Genomic DNA, 21,242 nt, shown 5'->3' on the forward strand with positions numbered 1-21,242 from the left:
AATGTGACATACCATTGCAAAATTCAAATACCTAGGACTACAGGAAATGAAACAGCAGATCTAACCAGAGACACCCTAAAAATCTGGTCAGAGATATATCAATACTGAATGGTCTAGAAAAAAATTTGAATATATATCTTGAAAATCAGTGGTTGACTTATGCCTTGAATCACTTTGAAGGTTATCCTACCTACTGCAGCTGTTAGGCTCACATGTCCTTCATCTGCACTAAGAACAATGCTCTGGGCCTGGAAAAAGTGCTCAGCAATGCACGGATGCACAGCAAAGATTTAGAAATTGGATGTTTTATGTATGTGATCTCTGAATATTAAACACTTGAATCTTCTCAGACAAATGCCTAATGTAATGTTTCATTCACATTAAATACTGTAATAATGAGGGGAATGTCATATGCTTTATCAAATGCATGTAAATATCGTAGTATTTATAAACAGCATTTAACAACTGTGTATATATTTTTTAAATATACACTTTCTATGTGTGTATGCACTTTACACAACACTATGGTTCATAGTGGTCCATTACAGCTATGTAATTTATATCATTATCTTACAAACTATATTCTAACACAGCATTACACTATTATATAGCACTACTTTGCTGCCCTCCAATACATATTTAATTCTACTAGTTTCCAGAGTTTTGGTCCCAGAACACCTTGGAAACCTGCAAATGTTGAAGTTGCCAGGAAACAAAATGAAACAAATATTTTTTTTCTCTGCCCTTCTAAAATCTGGAATTCTGCACCCAAATCCCAAATTCTGCCAGAGGCCCAGAAACTGAATTCTCCCTGTCACTGCAGTAAGAGGTTAAAATTGCAGGTTAAATTGTGTGCCCTTGCAGTGCTGCCAAGAGGCAGCTTTATTTCACTTGAAATGGAGATTTAAGGCTTTGAGTGAGACACAAATCACATGTCTGGCAATCTAACTCACTGGACCTTAGCATCATGACTTTTTAGAAGCAGTTTTTATCATTTTATACATACTTTCCCTATGACTGGAATCACAGTGTGCAAAGGTACTTGGTGTTATGGTTAGAAGGGATTAATTCCTATTAAAAGTTCTCTGTGCTGTTGATACTTTTAGTAGCACTTTAGTAGTCCCGTCCAGATAGTATCAAGTATTCCACAAAATGTCATTTTCTGTAACAGTTTTCACAGGACTCCTGGAAAGGCCTGCAGAGCTCAGCAACAATTTGCCCATTTTAATGATGGCTCACCCCAAACTTACAGAGACAAATCTTTGTAGGACACCATTGTGAGGCCCCTTTGACTAGAAGAGAGCTGTACTAGAGCACTAAACAAATGTACTTGAGAAATCTTTGTGAACTATGGCTCAGGCAATTGTTATACTCTGGGCTCGTCTAGACCAGGAAAGTTGTAACAAAAATTGCATGACAGCATTAATAAAAGTTCTAAGACTAGTTCTGTACACAGAATGTACTTAAAATACATCCCCAGTAAATTCCTGTTCCTCTTAAGGAGTTTAATTTGAAAACAAGTTCATTCAGTATTTGATAAAAAAATCTAATTTCTAGACGAATTGCATGGAAATAACTTTTGTAAAGAGTGTGCACTACAGAGGTTTTAGAAGAAATATCAACAGGCATCTACTGTAAAAGATCAGTTTGGAGAAATTCAGGATACACTGAAAATTATCAAAGCCTTTTAATACCATATCAGTGAAACCATCAAACTCTTGCTTAGATGAACACACCTAGTGATTGTCAAAGCAAAAACTTTTTATCTGCTGCAAAAACAGGATTTCCCCTCAGTTATTTTGGTTTAACTAAGGCTTTCAGACAAAAACAGCAGAACAAAACAATTTTATTATTTAAAAAAATAATTATTAGAGAAATCAAAGGACATAATGGAAAAAAACAGGAACTTATTGGAGAGGCAAGAGAAAAGGAGACAAGAAAAATGGGAGGAAAGGGAGATTAAAGCAAAATACAACATTTTTTTTCTTAAGTGGAAAAGCTACTTTCCCTACTTGGAAATGCCAATTTTATTCAAAATTTTTATGCTGCACTGTAAGATGAATTTAAAGTGTATGATTTAGTAAATACTAAAATTTTGTTCTTAACATTAGATACTTCTACTGTACTTCATCCTCATTACTTTACATGTTTAGGTAAATTTTGTGCTATGAAGCAGATATTTTGTAGCTGTATTTTTATACCTAATTGGACACAATGCATGAATATATTTCAATTGTGGATGTCTCTCCCAGAAAAGCATAGAATATTTATAGTTTCAAACCCTGGACAGCATCTAGACCTTTGTCCAGTAGAGTTTTCATTAACAAGTTTAAAGCAGTGCCACCACATCTGGAAATTTCAGAAGGGACTCCACAATTCTATATTTAGGAACACCTTCTTATCTTTTGGGGTGATCCAATCCAAGTCAGCCTTCTGGATTAACCTGCTTATTTTGTTCAACTGGGAATCTCTCTTCATTTTACTTTTCAATAAGAAAACATTATCTCAAGTCAAATATAAAAATGGTCTGGTTTGTCTGCCCAAAACTAACTCCAAAACATTTTACGTGAATTTGCTGTGTTGCAATGAAGTGGTGTTTACAAACCCAGTCTTTAGTGCACCTCACAGAAATATTGTTAATACAAAGTAAAGGTAAAGGGCTAAACCTACTTTGGGGTGTCAAGAATTTACAACAGCCTTTCTTGCTCGTGATTTCTGTGCTGCTCTGTGGGAAGGTAATTTATGGAAGCACACAGATCAGTGTGGCCACACTGCATTGCCTCTGCTGAAAGAATTCATGTCAGAGTAGGATATTCTAAGGAAAAGGAAATTAATCAGCAAGCCGCTCACCTGGTATTTTTCCAAAGCAAAACTCTTTGGAGGCTCAGAAAGATGTCTGCACACTTAACTGTAATTACCATGAAAAAGTCTTTAGCAGTTGAATGGTGTTGTTTTTGCAAACTGACCTATGAAACTTCCCAGTTCCCCGCGGCCATGTCACTGAGTCACTGCTATGACATTCTCAGCAAGAGGCTATTGTGGGAGCCTGGCTCTTCAGACACTATTTCCTTCTCCAAGCTATTACACAGATTAACAGATTGAAGCAATTCCTTTTTGATTGACACATCTGATCCTATAGGAAATTCTAACTTTTGACAGCCAAGAAGTTCAAGAAGTATTTTTAATCCCCTCTCCCAGATTTACCAGGAAAACAACTCAGCCATTAAAGCACCACAGCACTTTCCAGGCAGTGTCTAAAGAAAACAGCTTTTTATCAGACTTGTTTTCTGTACTATGGACAAACTGTACAGAGTGACAAAGCCCCTTTGCATTGCACAAACACTGAGAGAGCAAAAAGAAAATGAAAACAAGGCATTGAACAAAGAAAGGATGTGTACAATGGAACAGGCACAAGCAACTTTTTTTGTTTGTTTTTCTTTTTCTGCTAAAAATAGAACACAATGCTTATTTTTGTGTGGACTACTCACTAAAGGCTGAATAAACCAGCCAATAGGAATATCAACATCATTAAAGCTCTTTCTAATTTTCAGTTATGAAGATTCACCCTTTCCTGATATTACTCACTTCAGAAACTAAGTTCCTCTGCATGAGAAAAAAAAATTCCAATGTTCTTTAAAGAGGACATTGTAAGGGAGAAGTGATCAGACTTAGTCCTATGGCAGTTAAAAGTGTCCTGAAAATAAAATGTTAGACATTGAAGCTACAACTTTTCTCAACCAAACCTTCTGTAACTTTGAAGCTTTTTAAATTCCAACTCTTGTACAAGGCTGAATAGATTTCTTCAATAATGTTTCCCAGCTGTGAAACATAACATTGCCTGTCCATTGGAATGAACAATAATTAGCAACAAACAGAAATCAGAGCACATCCAGTGCAGGTCAGTTTAGGAGTTTTCTTCCAGAACTGCTACACACTTAAACAAATTAAATATGCTGTTTTATCATGTCTTATCATTACACCAAAATGAAACCTTGAATAATGTTTGTAACAGAACTGATGTGGCAAAAACACAGTCTGACCCAAACCCAGCACACTTCCACATTGGGGTTATTTGCATTGTGCATCACAAGATGCTACTACTGCAGATATTTAAACATGGGAGTTTCATGTCACAACACACATTTGCAGGATAAAGACTGTTCTTGTTCACATAGAGGGACTCAGAGGCACATCTAGACCATCTCAGACTTTGAAAGAGATCACTTTTCTGACCCAAAATGTACAGCTTAGGCCCGCTGGAACAAGAAACAATTATACACAGGAAGAGTTCCAAGCTCACCCTTTTACTGTTTTACAAACTGTGTTGCACTATAACTTCTCTGTGTTCAGAGAAGTTATAGTGCAAACTTTCAATAACTTTCAATTCCTTCCTATTATAACTGTTGTCACAAATTTCATTTCAGAGGCATTGAAATCATGGAGCGAACACACTACAGGAAAGAAATATAAGGAAAACTTCGAAACCAGATTTCGACTTTATACAGATAGAACTGGAGGCAGCTGCCAAATTTTTGTTAATCAGCTGGAGACTCTTGACAAATGCCATTTCAATGCCTCTCTTCCTCTGGTGATGATAGTCCATGGCTGGTCGGTATGAACTCACACTTTATTTTTAATTCTTACTACATCTGATTTGATATACTTTTCTTCTCATTCTGCTGCAGAAGCAACTTCAGAAGTAAGGTTGTGATACAAAGATGATAGATTTCACTGGTACCTATCATGGCTAGAAAAAATACACATTGGATATTCCTGACAGATTCTGAAGGAATGGTCTACAAGCAACTTTTCACATGGGACTCCCATGCCAAGGATTAAATTCAGCCCTGGTTTAAAGCCAGCAGAGCTTGAACAAGTAGCTGAATTAATGTGCTATGCCCTGGAGAGCAGAACACCAGTTTCATTTCTCTGATATGTTCACTGCCAGATATTTACAGACTTCTTGATAAGTGGCCACAATATCCCCACATCTTTCTCACAGATACACCTTTAAAAAGAACTTCTCCACAAGCCCCTTCAGTTGGAAGTAAAGCCTTCAACATCAATTATCACTGAACTGCTTCCAGTTAAACTGTAAAAAACCAATTCACCATAAAAAAAGAAGCTTTCTCAAAAGCATGCCAATAGTAAGAGTGACAATTCATCAGCTTCTCAGTAGGAAAAGAAACAAAAGGCAAGATAATAAATTCTCATAGAACCAATGGAATCACATAAGGTGGCACAACGGATCTTTCTTGCACATCTGCAAATAGGCAGAGGAACTTTGAACACTCCCTGTGATGCATGTAACTCCCTGAATAAATAAGGGAGATACATTTAACTCCCTTAGTAAATAAAAGCCAAGCCTCACAAAAAAAAATTTTTTCAAGACCTACACCCTCCTCAAACCACGGGCCTGAAATTCATTGAAATTGATCATTCACATTAACTTAATTTGCAGAGGTGTTGGACCCTTAGAGGAGCGTGTGTGGAAACCCAGACCTGAGATTCCCAAATTCTAATACACTAGAAGAGATAAGGCTATTTTATCAATTGAGGAAATACATACAATGAGAATAACAATTAAATCTGATCGATTAAATAATAATTCTAGTCCATAAAATCAGAAACATGATTTGATGCAAGAAAATTGTAACCAGGTATTCAAATATAATGACTCAAAACAAACAGCTCTCCAAATGGAATAGCTAGAGATGACAAATGCCGGCTGGTCTGAAATCCTCCAGCTTCCTCTCTCCAATTTTCTTAGCTTATACTTACAGGGATAGCTGCTCTTGAATGAAATCAGACATTTCCTGGGCATTTCTGTCTGTCTTTTATCCAGTACTTTTAACCAGTACTTTTTAACCAGTTATCTCTGGATGAGTTAAAGTATTTGGGGACATAATTTTCACCCATAAAACTCCTTATAACAAAACATACACTATTATACCCTTATTATATTACTTTTTTGGGGGTTTTTTTTTGGTCCACCAAAACCTATAGATTCTCAGCACTGAAGCAGGCTGGGACCCTTAAATTATATTTATAATCCCTCCCTGTTCATACTGTGGTTTTTGTTTCATGTTTTTCACAAGAGTTTGGCAGAGACTGCTTCCCATAACAATGGTTTTCTTATTGTTTGGGTTTTTTCCAACTGTAACAGGTGGATGGGATACTGGAAAGCTGGATTTGGAAAATGGCAGCAGCTCTGAAGTCTCACCTGAAGCCAATGAACGTGATCATTGCAGACTGGCTCACCCTGGCTCACCAGCACTATCCCATTGCTGTACAGAACACACGCACCACAGGACATGAGATAGCACAGTTCCTGCAGTGGCTGGAGGTGAGAACTGCCACACCAACTCATGTCTCTCTGGAAAAGATGTTTTACTTGTTCTTGTACTTCCACAACCTTTCTGAAATACTGTGCTTGCTAATGCTTTCTATTCCATCACTCACATTTCTTTAATGAAGTGCACATTTTTCTTCCATAAACTTTCATATTACCTTGTAAAATTCTCATCATGTAGGAGGTCAAAGCAAGTGGTCTTGCTTATGAAAATATTTTTATATATCTTTAGAGGTGAGATAGTTTCCTGCTACTTTGACTTTTCCATTAGCATGTGTGTAGGCAGCTGACACTGTTCCACATGTAGAAAACAGGCAGACATCATCATTTGCAAGACATAAGTACAGGAAAATTAGTTTGTTATCTGTGCTCAACTTCTACTTTTAATGCAGAATTCAATCCTGACACTGTGTCTGATTTCTGCTGCAGTGTCCCAAAGATTAGGATAAAATAATGACTTAGAGATCCAGAATGTAAAGGGAGACCTTTCAAGAGGACAGACATGCTTCCCAAAGCAGGTGACATGGAGGCAACAGCGAGTATAGAGCCACACTACTGCAGGGACTATTTAGCAAAAACTGCTACATGAGGAGCAGTGGCCATGGCTGGATTGAAAAGGCTGCAGCTCAGTCTGCAGAGGATCACTGGTCTCCAGCACAATTTAAGAAAAGGCAGAAAGCAGATAGTAGAATGAGAATCACTCATACAAACCAGGAACTCTAAGCAGCTCTTATTGTGTCAATCTCTAACATTAAGCTGCTTTATCTGAAATGAAATTATGCTTCCATACCTGACAATGAATTTTTGAGTACATTACTTTAAATATGGTGAGGCCTAAGGTGGAAGAGAAATTTACTGCAAGGCTGAAAGGTTTGTAGCAAATCCCATTAAAGGCCTAAGCAGGAATGGCAGGGCTGGAAGAAGCTGTCAGACACCACTCCAAGTTAGGGACATGAGGCACAAAAGAGGAGGCAGGAAAGTCAGTCACTATTTTTCATTGTGATATTAGAAGAAACCTCAGCTCTTGGTCAAATATAGTTTAACTTGCTGGAGCCTGAAGTAATTTTTTGAAGCTGCTTAATTATTGAATGAATCAAATGGTGGACTTTGATCAGTTCCCAGGAGGTCATACCACACTGTCAACAATAAAGACATTCTGTGATTTCCTAGTGTCAACAAACAAAGCAAGGCTTGAATAAATTACTCTTTCAAAGATTCTCAATGGATGTAACAAAACCTGCAGTCCCACACAACATTTTAATAAAGAATAAAGAACAAACACTAAGTAAATATTAGTGCTCTTATTTCAAGAATAGGGCATGATCAGTAACAGGCTCAATAGCATCCATGTCAGTATCATCTGACAAGAAAATTGGTCAGATCTTGTGATTTTCTAAGAGCTGTCTCTCTCACAAGAAGTCTGCCAAGTTTCATCTCATCTTCAGAAGAGATTGGTATTGAGACTGCACAGCCACTCCACTGGGAGAGGCAACATCCACAAAGAAACTGAAAGTGAGGTTTGCCTTTCCTGCAAGCAATATATGCTATTTTTCTTTACAAGTCAGATACACTTTGAGCCTTGAAGCTCAGGTGAAATGCTTAAGATGTACATAGCATTGATTAGATAGAAAGAAGGGCAATTCTGCTTCCATAGGTTTATTACAAATCAGATACACATCTTTGTACAAGAAATATCACTGCTGTATCATTTAACATGTCTGATCAATATTTTGATCCCTTTAGTTTGGCTTGTGCTGGTATCTCAGGGAAAAAAAAAGGCACTTTTTATAGGGGATTATTTTACCCTGAAGTTAAAGAACAGATATCCACTTCATAATCATAGGAAAGCCAAATGCTGCTGACAAAAGGCAGTGAACATCTGCATCAAATGACTGACAACAAACAACAAGAAAAATTCCAGTGTGTTGATGGTTTTCCTGTGCATAGAAGATAAGTGGCAGTGCCCAAATGTGTGGCATTTTCCTGATGCCTGAAAAAGAATCAAGGAATAACATTCCAACAGAAATTTACTGAATGATTCATGCACCTCATTTGACCACAATCAACATACAATTTTCTTGTGTTATAATTCACAGTATTCCTAGCATGTAATAGATATTTCACTGTTTACTTTCACATTTCTTCATCTAAATCAAGTTGCCACTATCTTGCAGGAATCCGTTCAATTTTCCAGAAGCAATGCTCATCTAGTTGGATACAGCCTGGGAGCTCATGTTTCAGGATTTGCTGGAAGTTTTATCAATGGTACAAAAAAGATTGGAAGAATTACAGGTAAAAGACTTACACCTTTAAGAAAAGTAACAGTCAACTGAATCAAGTTATGAAGATATTTGACATATCAATGTCATATCAACAATTAGCAGTTGAATAGCAATATTCAGCACAGTTTAGAAGTTTCATCTCATTGGCTTAGAAATTAGATTTAGAAAACTTAATTAAAATATTTTTGAAAATTAGGTCTCATAGCATTTCTATCTTTGATATTTCTTACCTCAGTCCAATTATGGCACACAGAATACACAACCATGGGGACTAGAAATCATAAACCAAAGCCTCAAGCTGCAGGTTGCTACAGTTTATCTCTTATCCATTCCCAGTAACACCTTAAACTAAATGTTAGCCACTAACCTTGGATTTGGCCACTGTCTTGACCCAAAGTCATTCAAATACTACTCATTGTTAGCGAGTAATTTTAAAAGTATATTAAGGAAATTGCCTGACTGTGCTTGAGCTTTCAATTGTGGGACAGTGCCCACATAGTGAATTCAAAACAGCTGTCCTGTGGCAAAAATGAGTTCTGGATTACATTTTACAAGAAGCACATAATCAGAGTACCCCTAGCAGATGCTTAAAGTAAACAAAGTTAACCCTAACACTTGATTGACTAGTGACATTCTGAACCTTCTGTAATGTTTTGTAATTGTACTAATTATGAGTATAATGAAAATACATTTATAATATTATTGATTATACTATATACAGTACCTCATCTAATGCACAGTGACAGCTTAAAAAAACCCAAACAAAATGAAAACAGAAGTGCATTTTACACAAGACCCACATCAGCTACATTTAAGTTATCAGAGAAAACATTTTACTTTAATCAGATTTAGGAGTGAGGCAAATACTCATGGCTGTACTTCGAAGTCACCATTCTGATCTTGGATTCATTGCCACATACCACAGTCTCTTACACAATCAGTTCTTGTGGCAGTGTCTGCATGCCAAGAGGCTGATTTTACAAAATATGTCATAATATTACACCAGTGTATGCACTGAAGCACTTCAGTTCCCCAGCACTGCTTGCTCAAACCTTATGAGAACATAACACCTTGAAAATGGATAAGCAAAGGAACTTAGAGCACATTATTTACTGTGACTGCTATATGCATTCTTCAGCAAAATTCTTCAGACTTGTAACAATAAGTTCCAAAAGTGGATAGTGATAAAAGTCATTGAAGCTAAAAAGAAATGTGGGCCTTTGTGGGACTTCCCTACTTGCTGCCTGTGTTACTAATCTTGTCTGGTTATATCTATGCAACTATATTATTCCACAGTACCAACTGAAGAATATAAAATTTAGAAGCTTGTCCTCAAAGCTGAATGTAGCTTTAAACTAAGCACAAAGTTCTCTTCCTGAATCAATTCCCAACCAAGAAGACCACCATGCAAAAAAGTCCAGAAAACAAAAATCAGCAAGACTCCCTAAGTGAAGTATTATTTCTCTGAATACTGCAATATCTGCCTTGAAGATTTTTAAGCTGAAGAATTATTACAAACAAAACCTAGCAGGCATACAGGGCTTATAAACAATAATTGGAGCTTTATAAAGTTTTTAAAGTTTTAGGTCCCACATGTGGCCCAAAAGTCAATCTTGCTGTGGGACTGGTGTCTTCTCAAAGGGCCTCTGAAACACACAACCTCTAGAGTTTGAAAGAGCAAAATTATGTCAAGGTCCCTCAAGTGCCACTGGCAGCAGGCACAGTTTGTCTCTGACAAACCCGTCTGTCTCGGGCCTGTGTCCTTGTGCAGGTCTGTTAGTGTTTGTTACAGTGCCTGTGTTTGCTTTAGGTGTAACCATGGAACAAGCTCTGTGGAACAAGTGCTCTTATTGTTTCCATCAGAGAAAGACCTTGTAAAGCACCAGGTGCTGTCTGTTTGCAGACATTTATCCCAGACTTACAGCAGTAGAACATTCCTTGTGCACTATATGACAATGGGATTATTTGCATTTATTGCAGGCCTTGACCCTGCTGGTCCCCTGTTTGAAGGAATGTCACCCACAGACCGTTTATCTCCAGATGATGCAAACTTTGTGGATGCAATTCACACCTTCACTAAACAGCACATGGGCCTCAGTGTTGGCATCAAGCAGCCTGTGGCTCATTTTGACTTTTATCCCAATGGAGGCACCTTCCAGCCTGGCTGTCACATCCTGCACGTGTACAACCACATTGCAGAGCTGGGGATTGCTGGTAAGAACCAATGGCACACAGTGGGAGGCACCGGGGAAGCTGTACTGGGTCTGTCTGGGGGTCTTAAACAGCATCTAAGGATTATTATTATTGTTATCACCCTTATATGCAAGGTATTTTCTTGTTTAGAGATGAATTATCTGATTTTTACATGTCTTGAGTTCATATTGGTTTTACTGACTCCAGCAAGGAATTGAGCTGCCTAGCACTCCTGAAAATGAGGCCATGAGCATCCTGCTGTCAAGCACCTCTGAATAATTTAATGGCATTTGTTTCAGCAGTAGGAGAGATGAGACAATTTATTCTAATTAAGCCAGATTTGTCTAGCGTGCCATCAATTATTTCAAATCAAATGAAACACAAGTCTGTACTACTCACCTCCATAGCTCACCTTTTCCCACCTCCATGTCCTTTGGCAGCACAGATGATGCTCTCTCTAGGTGAGTGCCAGTGTTCCAGGCTAGCCTTTATTTATAGGAGTTTATTATTAATACACCTAAACATAAACCTACAGAGAAACTGATGCAAGATACTGGAAAAGGTCCTGATGTACAGCGACAACCAGAAGTGTTGGCTGAAAACCCCCAAAGAGCCCTGCTCACCCAGCACATGACATTGCAGGAGCATTTCTCAATTATGGTCATACAATGCCTAAATCTGGGCATTACTTGTTAGAAGATAAATCATGACAAATGTGAAACCAAGTATCAGCTCAAAGCTTATCAGCAGAAACATAAAGCAGTGCATCGTGATACATCGTATTTGCACAAAATAATTTCTGTAATTTGATAGCACTTAAAGAATAAAAGGATACTTCTCATAATGGCAGACCTATTAAATATATTTATTGCATTTAATAAAATTTTTGCTCCTTTTTCCAAGCAGTAACTGCAAGAAAAATTCAATTCACCATAAGAGTGTATCAGTCTAATAGGGACAAAATATGGTATTGCTGACTAAATATCCAAATGCAAGAGTGTTCAGCAATTCCAAATGAGACTGTCTTTAATGGGACATGATCTGAAAGACTGCACATCAACTCAGGTTGAATTGTCTATTGCCAAAACAGCCAGAATCAAGGTTCCTATTTACAGTCTGATACAGTCAGGCTAGAGAAGTTTAAGCAGAAAATTATTTAAGTTTATTATCATGGAAGTTCAGCCATTCTATTTTTGAACGATCCTAAAAGTAAAATTGCTGTGATGTACGATTTCTGAGGCAAAACCATGATGCAAAGGGTAGGGGTGTGTGTGGAGAAACAATATCATGTGTATAGTTTATAGCTGGCTGCAGTACTACTCTGCAGTTAAAATGGTAAAAAGAAAAAAGGGCATGTAAAATTTTGTTGTTGCATTTTTGCAGGCATCACTCAAACTGTGAAATGTGCCCATGAGAGGTCAGTTCATTTGTTCATCGACTCTGTGCTGCACAAGGACAAGCAAAGCACAGCTTACTGGTGCAACGACATCAACACTTTCAACAAAGGACTGTGCCTCAGCTGTAAGAAGAACAGGTGTAACACCCTGGGCTACAACATCAGGCAGGAAAGGCTGCCCAAAAGCAGACGACTCTTTCTGAAAACTAGAGCACATATGCCCTTCAAAGGTTTGTGGGAACATTTTTTAGTGTCCAGATTGATCACAAAGTAGAAGTCTGAGCCTAAGCTTTGTGATCCTATTTACTCATTCATTAAAGCTTATAAAATCTGTGAGAATAATCAATTTGCTGAGACAACTAAGAATCCCAGTAGGCTATCTTGATGCCCTTTTATCCAGATCCTGGCTCTCATATTTCTGTGGGAAAAAGCACACTGCCTGCTTGCCCCAGGCGAGGGGAGCTGAGGGCTCCCAGATGCCCAGGGTCCTGATCTGCAGGATTTCCCTACAGCTGGACTGGGCAGGTTTGTTGTAACATATGCAGGCATACAGCCAAGCCAAAAAAAGCTGCATAATTACTCTGGGAGGCCTATAAAACATCCAGTTCTGCGTTTGTCCAAATTTTATCCGCAATTAGACTATGAAATGACATATAAATTACTACTTTCCAAACAATGGACAGAGAACAGAATAGCATGGACTTTTGCAAGGCTGAACTGTAGCACTAAAATTAAGACTGGCACTCTAGCTTTAGCTCTACTACGTTACTTTATCGAGTCAGTGTGGATTTTGGGCTGTATGATCAGATAGAGGGGCCATGGCCTGCCAGAGGGCGCAGGGCCTTCCTACCAGTCTCCGTTGCACTCAGCCGCCAGAGCTCACTGCTGCTGTTGAGCAGACGCTCCCTCGCCACTGGAAAGGTTCACGCACTTTTAAAAGTGGGAACAAGAAGGACGATGTGGGACAGTCCTCTCCCGAGGGGATGTCGGTGCAGGGGGTCCTGGCGCCCGGCTCTCCCCCTCACCACCTCCTTCCCCGGCTGCCATGAGGCGTGTGGGGAGCCGGACAGCGGGCAGGGCGCGGGCCGAGGCACAGGACACGCACAAACGGAGGGGGCTCCGCTCAGGCTGAGGCGCTGCCTGTCCCCGCAGAGCCCCGGCACAGCCCCGGCACAGCCCGGCCACGGGACTCCCGCACCCCGCTGCCGGGGGTGTGCCTGGCCGTAGCCTCCCTCTTGCTGGAGGGCTCTGCCCCACCCTGCCCCTCGCCCTGGGCTTGGGAAGCGCTTCCCATGTTCGTGCACCCCGGGGCGAACACTGAAGGGATGAGGAGAAAGGCTTTAAAAGGCTGCTTGCATTATATAGTTGGTCTTCCCACAGTGCCCCGTTACTCAGATGCATTAGCATAGATTTAAAAAAAACAAAACAAAAAAACCAAAAAAACAACCACCAAAGTAAACAAAAATTGAGGTACTTTTAAAATAATTTTGGAAGTCTTCCACTAGCACAGCTGTGAAATATTCAGTGATGACTCCAGAGGGATCTGCAGAGCCCTGAATAATACTCAGAGCAGCTGAACCTGCTGAATTCCTTCTTAATACTATTTAAAATGGCTCAGGAAGATACTTGGAGTAGATTTTAAAACTACAGAGGCTGCTCCGGCACAGTCAGGGCCAGGTCCTCCCCAGGACCAGAGAATGACAGGCTCTGGGGACGCGCTGCCGGCTGCTCCCACACCCGGGCACGGGATGCGGTCACTGAGTTGCGTTCCTCTCTGGCATGGAGCTAGTTTCAGTTTGGGGTAAAATATCTCTGTCCTGTTGGCTTTGATTGCACTTAAACCTGTTGCATTTTTATGCTTAGAACTGGTTTTGCATAACAAACCATCCTTGGCACATATGTGGATAAAGTACCCCAGACAATGATCTCCTTTCACAAAAGTTCCCAAACAAAGCGGCAGCTGTGGGAAGGTGCTTACAAAGTCATCTTTGTAATGCTTTAAAAAAAATGTTTGAAAATCATGTGAGGAGCACAAACATAAGAAATTTGAGAAACTCAACATTACACTTCACAATCCTCTGTGTCTTCACAAAATCTAACATTTCATTTTCAAGTTAATGACATTGTATTCTGGAGCATACTTCAGTCCAGCTCAAACAAAAACCCCAGTTTGTTACACGGAAGTTAACATTTATAATAAAGCTGTGAAGGGACTCTGAGTTTTTATATAATTTTCCCTTAAAGTAAGCACCATAATCACAGCAAAACTTTAGGCTGTGTCTGATCATATACTGAAAAACCAGTTTTTACAGAGAGAAAACCCAGAGAAAGATTAGTTAAAAAGTGATCTGTAAACAACCCTCTCTGCCTTGGTCCTCATCAGGTTTGTGGCACAGAATCAGCCATTTTGTTTTCTACTGAAGGACACATTTTCAAAAGAAAATACATTGTTCACTAACATACAAGAACTATAAACCAATGAAAGGATACAGCTGTTCCAGGAAATACTTTCCACCATGAGCACTCTGAGCTGCACACACACACACACACACACACACACACACAAAATAACTATGTGCATAAAAGATGATTCCATTAGCGGTGTGGGGAGCCATTCTCAGATGTGACTCATGAATACTGAAATGAGTAAAGAGCTCTACTCAAAAAATAGCATGCAATCATGTTCCTTCATATCTAAATCTATCAGTTTTGTCTAGAAAGTTGCTGGAAGAATGACCAGATAGAGTTCTGGACATTGAAATGTAGCTGACAGTATCTGTATGCACATGCTCGAAATCTATGTTGTTGGGGTTTTCTTTTTCTTAATTTTTAAAATATCAAACTGATGACTTCTTAGGCGTATTTCATGCTGACAATTCTCAGTTCAGACTTTCCTAAACAGTGTTGTTCTAGAAACTCCCCAGACCTTGAAGCATTGATGACATTGTTAACAGATGTGTGTTAGGCACAGCATATCATTATGCAGTCAAGGAAAGTTTGTGAGTCATCTGTTTTGCAGGGCAATTTTCCAGTTGATCAGAGAAACAGCCTGACCACATTGCATAAGGTCTTTAATCTGTATCATACATCTCTAGTCATGCCCAGTCACAAGGATTTGCCTGGTCACTAGATAGAGGGCTTGCCAGAAATTTTGACAACTAAACTTCAGAAAAGCTGAAATATTTCCTGTGGAGGAATGTTTTCTCCAAGAAGAAGCTCAACCCTGATTACCTTTTCCTCCATCATTTAAATAAAGCAATAGGGCCACAAATGCTAACTGATTACACAGCACAGCAACAACCAGGAAAAATGACAATGTTTTAATTTCAATAAATTAGGTTGAAAAATAAAATGGAATAACCATCAACTTTCTGCTCTGAAAGGCAAAATTCTTTTGCCTAAGAAATCTCTTGATTCTTTGACCATTCATTTTGCCACTTTTTGCCGATTCTTCCTTCCTCCAGTGTATCATTATCAGTTCAAGATCCATTTCATCAATGAAATCCAAGGCAAGCCAATAGACCCAGCTTTCACCATGTCTCTGACAGGCACTAAGGCTGATGCTAAAAACCTGCACGTCCCACTGTGAGTATTGTTCCACATGTAATTGGGCATGTGACAAAAGATGCATGTGACAATTTGTAATATCATACCACACTGATAATCATGCTATGAGTGAAATGGTTTAGTACAGCTAAGTGAACATGAACTGGAAATTGTCCTCTCTTCACTCATACTCCCTGAAAGTCACAAGTTCTTACAATGATGATGCAGTTTGTGCAGAAAAAAATTGTTAGAATACAAACTGGAAATTTGGAAATTTTTCTGTCCACTTACTTTGATCCATCCCATAGCTAAGACAGGGAGGTATAAACAATTAAAACACAAATGAAAAAATCAGCTGTAATTAAGATGAAGACTTTTGGATATTTGTCATGATGGGCACTATCTGTATTAATGTAAGCAAAGGCAAGAGTGTGGGTCAGCATTTGCTCTAGCAGGCAGAAATTGTAACATAGATGCTATTATGGGACACCTTTTCTTTTGCTGTCAGAAACCACTACTGCTTTATCAGCTGTTCAAGCTTCTGCCACTTCTGCTTCTTTCATAGCATATTGTCATATTTCATCACTTTTTGCACCTGGAGGAAGAATGTTCTTGAGACATTAATGTTTTGTCCTGGAGAAGCAAACATAGTTCTTTCTCTGGTTTTCAGAGGGAAAAAATCCTGGTTTTTTCACTTTAATTCGTAATAATTAAGACAGCATTATTCTCATCTTGTTTTCTGTAGAGCTGAAAGTATTACTGGGAATAAAACCTACTCCTTTCTCCTCACCCTGGACTACGATATCGGTGATGTCATCATGATCAAGTTCAAATGGGAATTACCTCCACTTTGGGGAAATATCTGGAACACATTTCAAACCATAATTCCATGGACAAAGGGCACCCGTCGACCAGGACTTATAGTGAAGGAAATAAGAGTGAAAGCAGGGGAAACACAGCAAAGGTAAGTGTAATGAGAGCACTCAGCAACTCCAGAGGTGTTTGGCACCCAGGTTGTCCCAGTTCAAACACAACCATCCGAGCCCCAGCAGTCACACCAATGAATGTAATTACCTTACTCCATAAGGACCATATGAAATTTCAATGAAACAAGAGACTATGTAAGATAAATAATGATTTCAACATTAGCATTGTGAAATATTCAGATTCATACTTACAAAAAATATGCCAAATCTTAATTATTTGACTTTCAATACCTACTTCCAAGAGAAACTCAGCATCACCATTCTTGAAAATACTCATTAGAAGGATCATGTGCTCTCTGATTATTTTTGGTGTTCTTCTTTCCCCTGTTTATTGCTTTGAAACTGGATCACCACACCTGAGCAGCCTTGTTCTCTACATGCAGCAATGCTAACACATTTGAAACTGCCTACTCATGCAGAGAAATTTCAGCCAGAAGACAGAATAAAAAAACTTATAATGATTCTCACTGCTTTAATCCTTTGAGAAATTTTAACTGAGCAGTTTAATTAAGGTTAATGAGAAAAGCACCTTACCTTTAACTGAGGCTCAGTCCTAGAAGGCAATTTTTCCTTGGTACATTCCCTTTCTTACCACAATTGGTGCAGACTTCCTGCAGAACAACTCTTACTAGCAGAGCTGCATCTCCTTAATATTGACACAAAAAACAAATTAGACAACTAAAAGAGACATTTCATAAGACAATCTGTGTGTGCTGGGGGGCAGAGGAAGGATCATGTTCTCCTCGGTTGAATCCTCCTAAAAATGTATTTTGGAGGTGTTTTCCTAACCTGGCACTTGGTATGTGCTCCTGCCATTAAAAGCAAAGGAGTGTCTCCAACATCTCCTGCTATTTTAAAAGCCACGACCCACAATCAGTATTGACCTAGCTGGCAAAGCAAATTAAAGCAAAGCATACATTGCAAACTAGGGAGCTCTGTTTAGGTGCAGGTTCCTGTACCTTGAGATAAAAGGTATGGAGGTGAGAAGTCATTTTCCTAACCAGGAAGCTTTTATCCAATGCAGCTGTGCCAGCAACCTGGCAAAAGCTAATTATTGCTGATGTACTACTTTCCTTATCTAGGAAATTAATAAGTGAGGGGGACACTTATACTGACAAAAATAATGCTGGTATCATCAAGCACCTAATGCTCCTTAGAAGTTTTTTTTGCTGCAAGAGGGAGCAGTTTGTGCCAAGCTTTTAGTGGACACTGATTATGTGCTGGGTTTTGTTCCTTGCAATCTGGGCAGTGACATTCAGTTATCACTGAAATACTGCATTACTGTTTAGGGGGGGAATGAAAGATTATTAGGTGGTTCTAAAAGGAGAAACAAAGGACACCCAAGAAAAAGTATTTTCTTCAAAGAAAAAAGGTATGTAGAGTTCTGCCTTCCTCAGAATACCCAACATTGTGTATTGCAGAATCAGCAATTTTGGAAATTCAATAATTAAAAAAAGTAGTAAACATGAAATATATTTTGACTTCTCTTGTGTTCTCTCAAGCATTTGAACAGTTGACAATCTTTTATCTCTGGGTTATCTCTACCTCTAGATGTTTGTGATCTTGGTAAACGTGATGAAAGTTCCTTTGTTAAATTATCTAATGGCAAAGACTTGAGATGTAACAGCATAAACTTAAAAAGCAGTTAACAAACGACCATTATGAGCAATATAATACCCCATTCCAACATTTGGTTTCAAATATTTCTGTAGCACATGCAGTTGCTGATGTTATCCTCCTACATAGCTGGTTTTTAGCAACCTCCCAGCTAAATAGCAGCATTGCAACAGCCCAAGCAGGGCAACCATGCTGGTAACAGTGAGAGCTGGAACCATGCCCCAGTGACAGTAAAGCCCAAGCGACTGTGAGGATGTGCTGTGGAGAACATGCACAATGACACCAGGGAGACAGAGGCACGATGCACTCAGTACCCAGGAGCTGCCTGCTGCTCTCCTCTGTCCCTATGGTGTGGCAGGCAGATAGAACTCTTTCCTCACCAGCCTATAAAACAGAAAGCTGCCTTCCTGTAAAAGACAGGCTAAAAAACTGGCTGAAGAAAGGGAGACTCTAACTAACGTTAGGCTTTCTAACCAACATTGTACTCACATGCTGTCTTTTCTTTCCAGAAACACACTTTGCCCCCAAAGCATTGACAACATTCATCTTCATCCATCCCAAGAGAAGATATTTGTGAGCTGTGACGATCTCTTCCAGACACAGAACAGAAAATGAGCAAGAACACAAAAAGGCAACTCCTCACCAAAATTTTCCAAATATGATACATCTAGTAAAATGTTCTAAAAATTCACAGTCAAATATCCTAGGAGTTTCAGAGATGGTAAAAAAATACATTATGATATTCAGTTTTTGTTATCTGACAGTAAGCTGAAATATGCTCTTTGTTCATCTAGGAGCATACTCTGAAAATCAGCAGTGAGCAGCTTCATCAAGGCAACTGTCAATTTTCAACTGTTTAAAATCTAAAAAAAACATCTGCTCACCAGAAATAAAAATATTATTTGACAAAATCATTGTCATAAGCCTTTGAAAAACATAATTTTGTTAAATTTAAGGGGAAAAAAGAAACTTCATTTCATGGTAAATACATTGAAATATTAATAGCTATGGCTATCAGTTAAAACCTTGCTAAATTATTTCCTAATGGAGAATTAAATAGTTCATAAAAGAAAATACTACCAAATAGATATAAAAATAGAAAATTTTTGAGCTGTAATAACCATATGAAAACCCCAATAATAGTATCATCTAAAAATTCTTTAATGAACCTTGTTTTCTGAAAATGCTTTGCTCTTTAACTATTTTAATTAAAGAACTTGAATTTAAATTACTAGCAATTTAATTATTTGAATGATGCTTAGTATACTACACAAAATTCTAGTACAACTAAGTTCAGTTAATTTTTTGCATTTAAATCATATTTAGCCATTCAGGTAAGGTCTGAGATTTTTAGATTCTAAATCTCTGGATCTCAGATTTTGGCATGACTTGAAACTGCCAGAACAAATGAAAATGGTTAAACCTTCAAACAGCTTCAGAGCATAAAAACAAACTTTGTAAGGTCAAACATATACAATTCCCTTGTTTCCTTGGTCAGAATATAAACAACAAAAAGGAACATTAGTGTCTCAGATTGCTTTTATTCTGTGGTTTGTGCATACTGAAACAGAAATCAATATATATGTATTCACTTGTCACTTTAATGCTGAGCACAATATTAATTAAAAATTAAGGCTTCTTGAACTCTGAATTTTGAGTGTAATTTGTGTTAAATGTTCTCTAAGTGGTAAAAAAATGTGCAAGAAAGTGTTAAGACTTGAAGCAAAGCATATTTTTTAATATAGAGATATTGCAGGGAATTTTTAATCAAAATATCCAAATGTTATCAGGAATAAAGTGGGATTTATTTAGGTGTAAATGAACAAGCTGAGCAGATCCTGCAAGCAGTGAACAGTGATCAGATGTGGAATGCAGGTACCTCTGCCAACCTTTCAGAATATTAACTCTTTTTACAAGCTGGTTTCAATAACTTCTATCCTTTTAAACAAACAGGAATACTCCTCAATACAGAATCAGAAAGGCTCACAACTACAACAGGAACTGAAGCATATTTAGATCTCAAATGAGAATTGTTGTCCATCCTGAGGAGTACATGTCAGAAGCTGTTCCAATATTTAAAATGACTCCTAGGAGTAGCATCTTGATTAGATAAATATTCATCTCTTTAAACACAGATTCCATGTAAAAAGATCCTTGTTCCTCACTGAAAACAAAGGTTTGTGGTTTGAAAGCTTCTGTTCAATGAAGCAAACTGGTTTTTTAAACACAAAAGTATTTCCACCTTCTGTGTCAGAAATTACAATTTAAGTGATTAATTTCATGCTTCAGTTTGCAATATTGAATATTTAAATTTTGCATCATAATTACTTTATGAGAGCTCTGTAACACATTCTCTGTTTGTGTAAGAATCACTTGCTGAAGTGCAATAGCTGAGTCAAACCAGGAATGTACACAGAAGGAAATTTCAGCCAAAAGTATGTGAGACTTAGGTAAGCACCAAGGCCTTTGGTTTGGATGATTTTTTACATTTGCAGTAGCTATAATCCACAGGGGGGACTCAGGTGCTAGAGACCCTGTGAGAGCATTTTCAGGGGCATGAAGTTACAATGAACCATGTCCTGCAGAATGACAGGCAAGGAACAAATGACAGTGTGGCCATTTTAGTGTTCCAAAGCACAATGGAAAATGAAAGTCAACAGAGGGAGATGTGTGGCTAACTCAAATTAGGCATCTCTAAATTGTTTCTAGAATTGAATTGTTGCTTCTGCAAAAAGTTACTAAAGACCTTCCACTTACTCCTGTTTCAGGGTTTTCTTTTTTCATAAAATTCTTGTCTATTTAGAGAATTTAATAGTCTCACTGAAATGGCATTTACAAGAGAATTTAATACTGTCACTGGAATTGCATTT

General features: G+C 38.4%; 1 protein-coding gene across 1 annotated transcript in view; it reads left to right on the top strand.

The window, feature by feature from the left end:
- Window positions 1-20,023, top strand: part of LIPC (lipase C, hepatic type) — a 48,210-nt gene extending 28,187 nt beyond the window's left edge. The window contains exons 2-9 of the mRNA XM_018913803.3: window positions 4,425-4,612; window positions 6,167-6,346; window positions 8,527-8,644; window positions 10,615-10,848; window positions 12,211-12,453; window positions 15,688-15,808; window positions 16,515-16,733; window positions 18,882-20,023. Of these exons, the coding sequence (XP_018769348.1) occupies window positions 4,425-4,612; window positions 6,167-6,346; window positions 8,527-8,644; window positions 10,615-10,848; window positions 12,211-12,453; window positions 15,688-15,808; window positions 16,515-16,733; window positions 18,882-18,987 (1,409 nt within the window). The 3' untranslated portion in view covers window positions 18,988-20,023. The remainder of the gene's footprint in view (window positions 1-4,424; window positions 4,613-6,166; window positions 6,347-8,526; window positions 8,645-10,614; window positions 10,849-12,210; window positions 12,454-15,687; window positions 15,809-16,514; window positions 16,734-18,881) is intronic.
- The last annotated feature ends 1,219 nt before the right edge of the window (window positions 20,024-21,242 follow it).

The sequence above is a fragment of the Serinus canaria genome, chromosome 10 (assembly GCF_022539315.1).
Source record: "Serinus canaria isolate serCan28SL12 chromosome 10, serCan2020, whole genome shotgun sequence".
NCBI classification, from domain to species: domain Eukaryota; kingdom Metazoa; phylum Chordata; class Aves; order Passeriformes; family Fringillidae; genus Serinus; species Serinus canaria.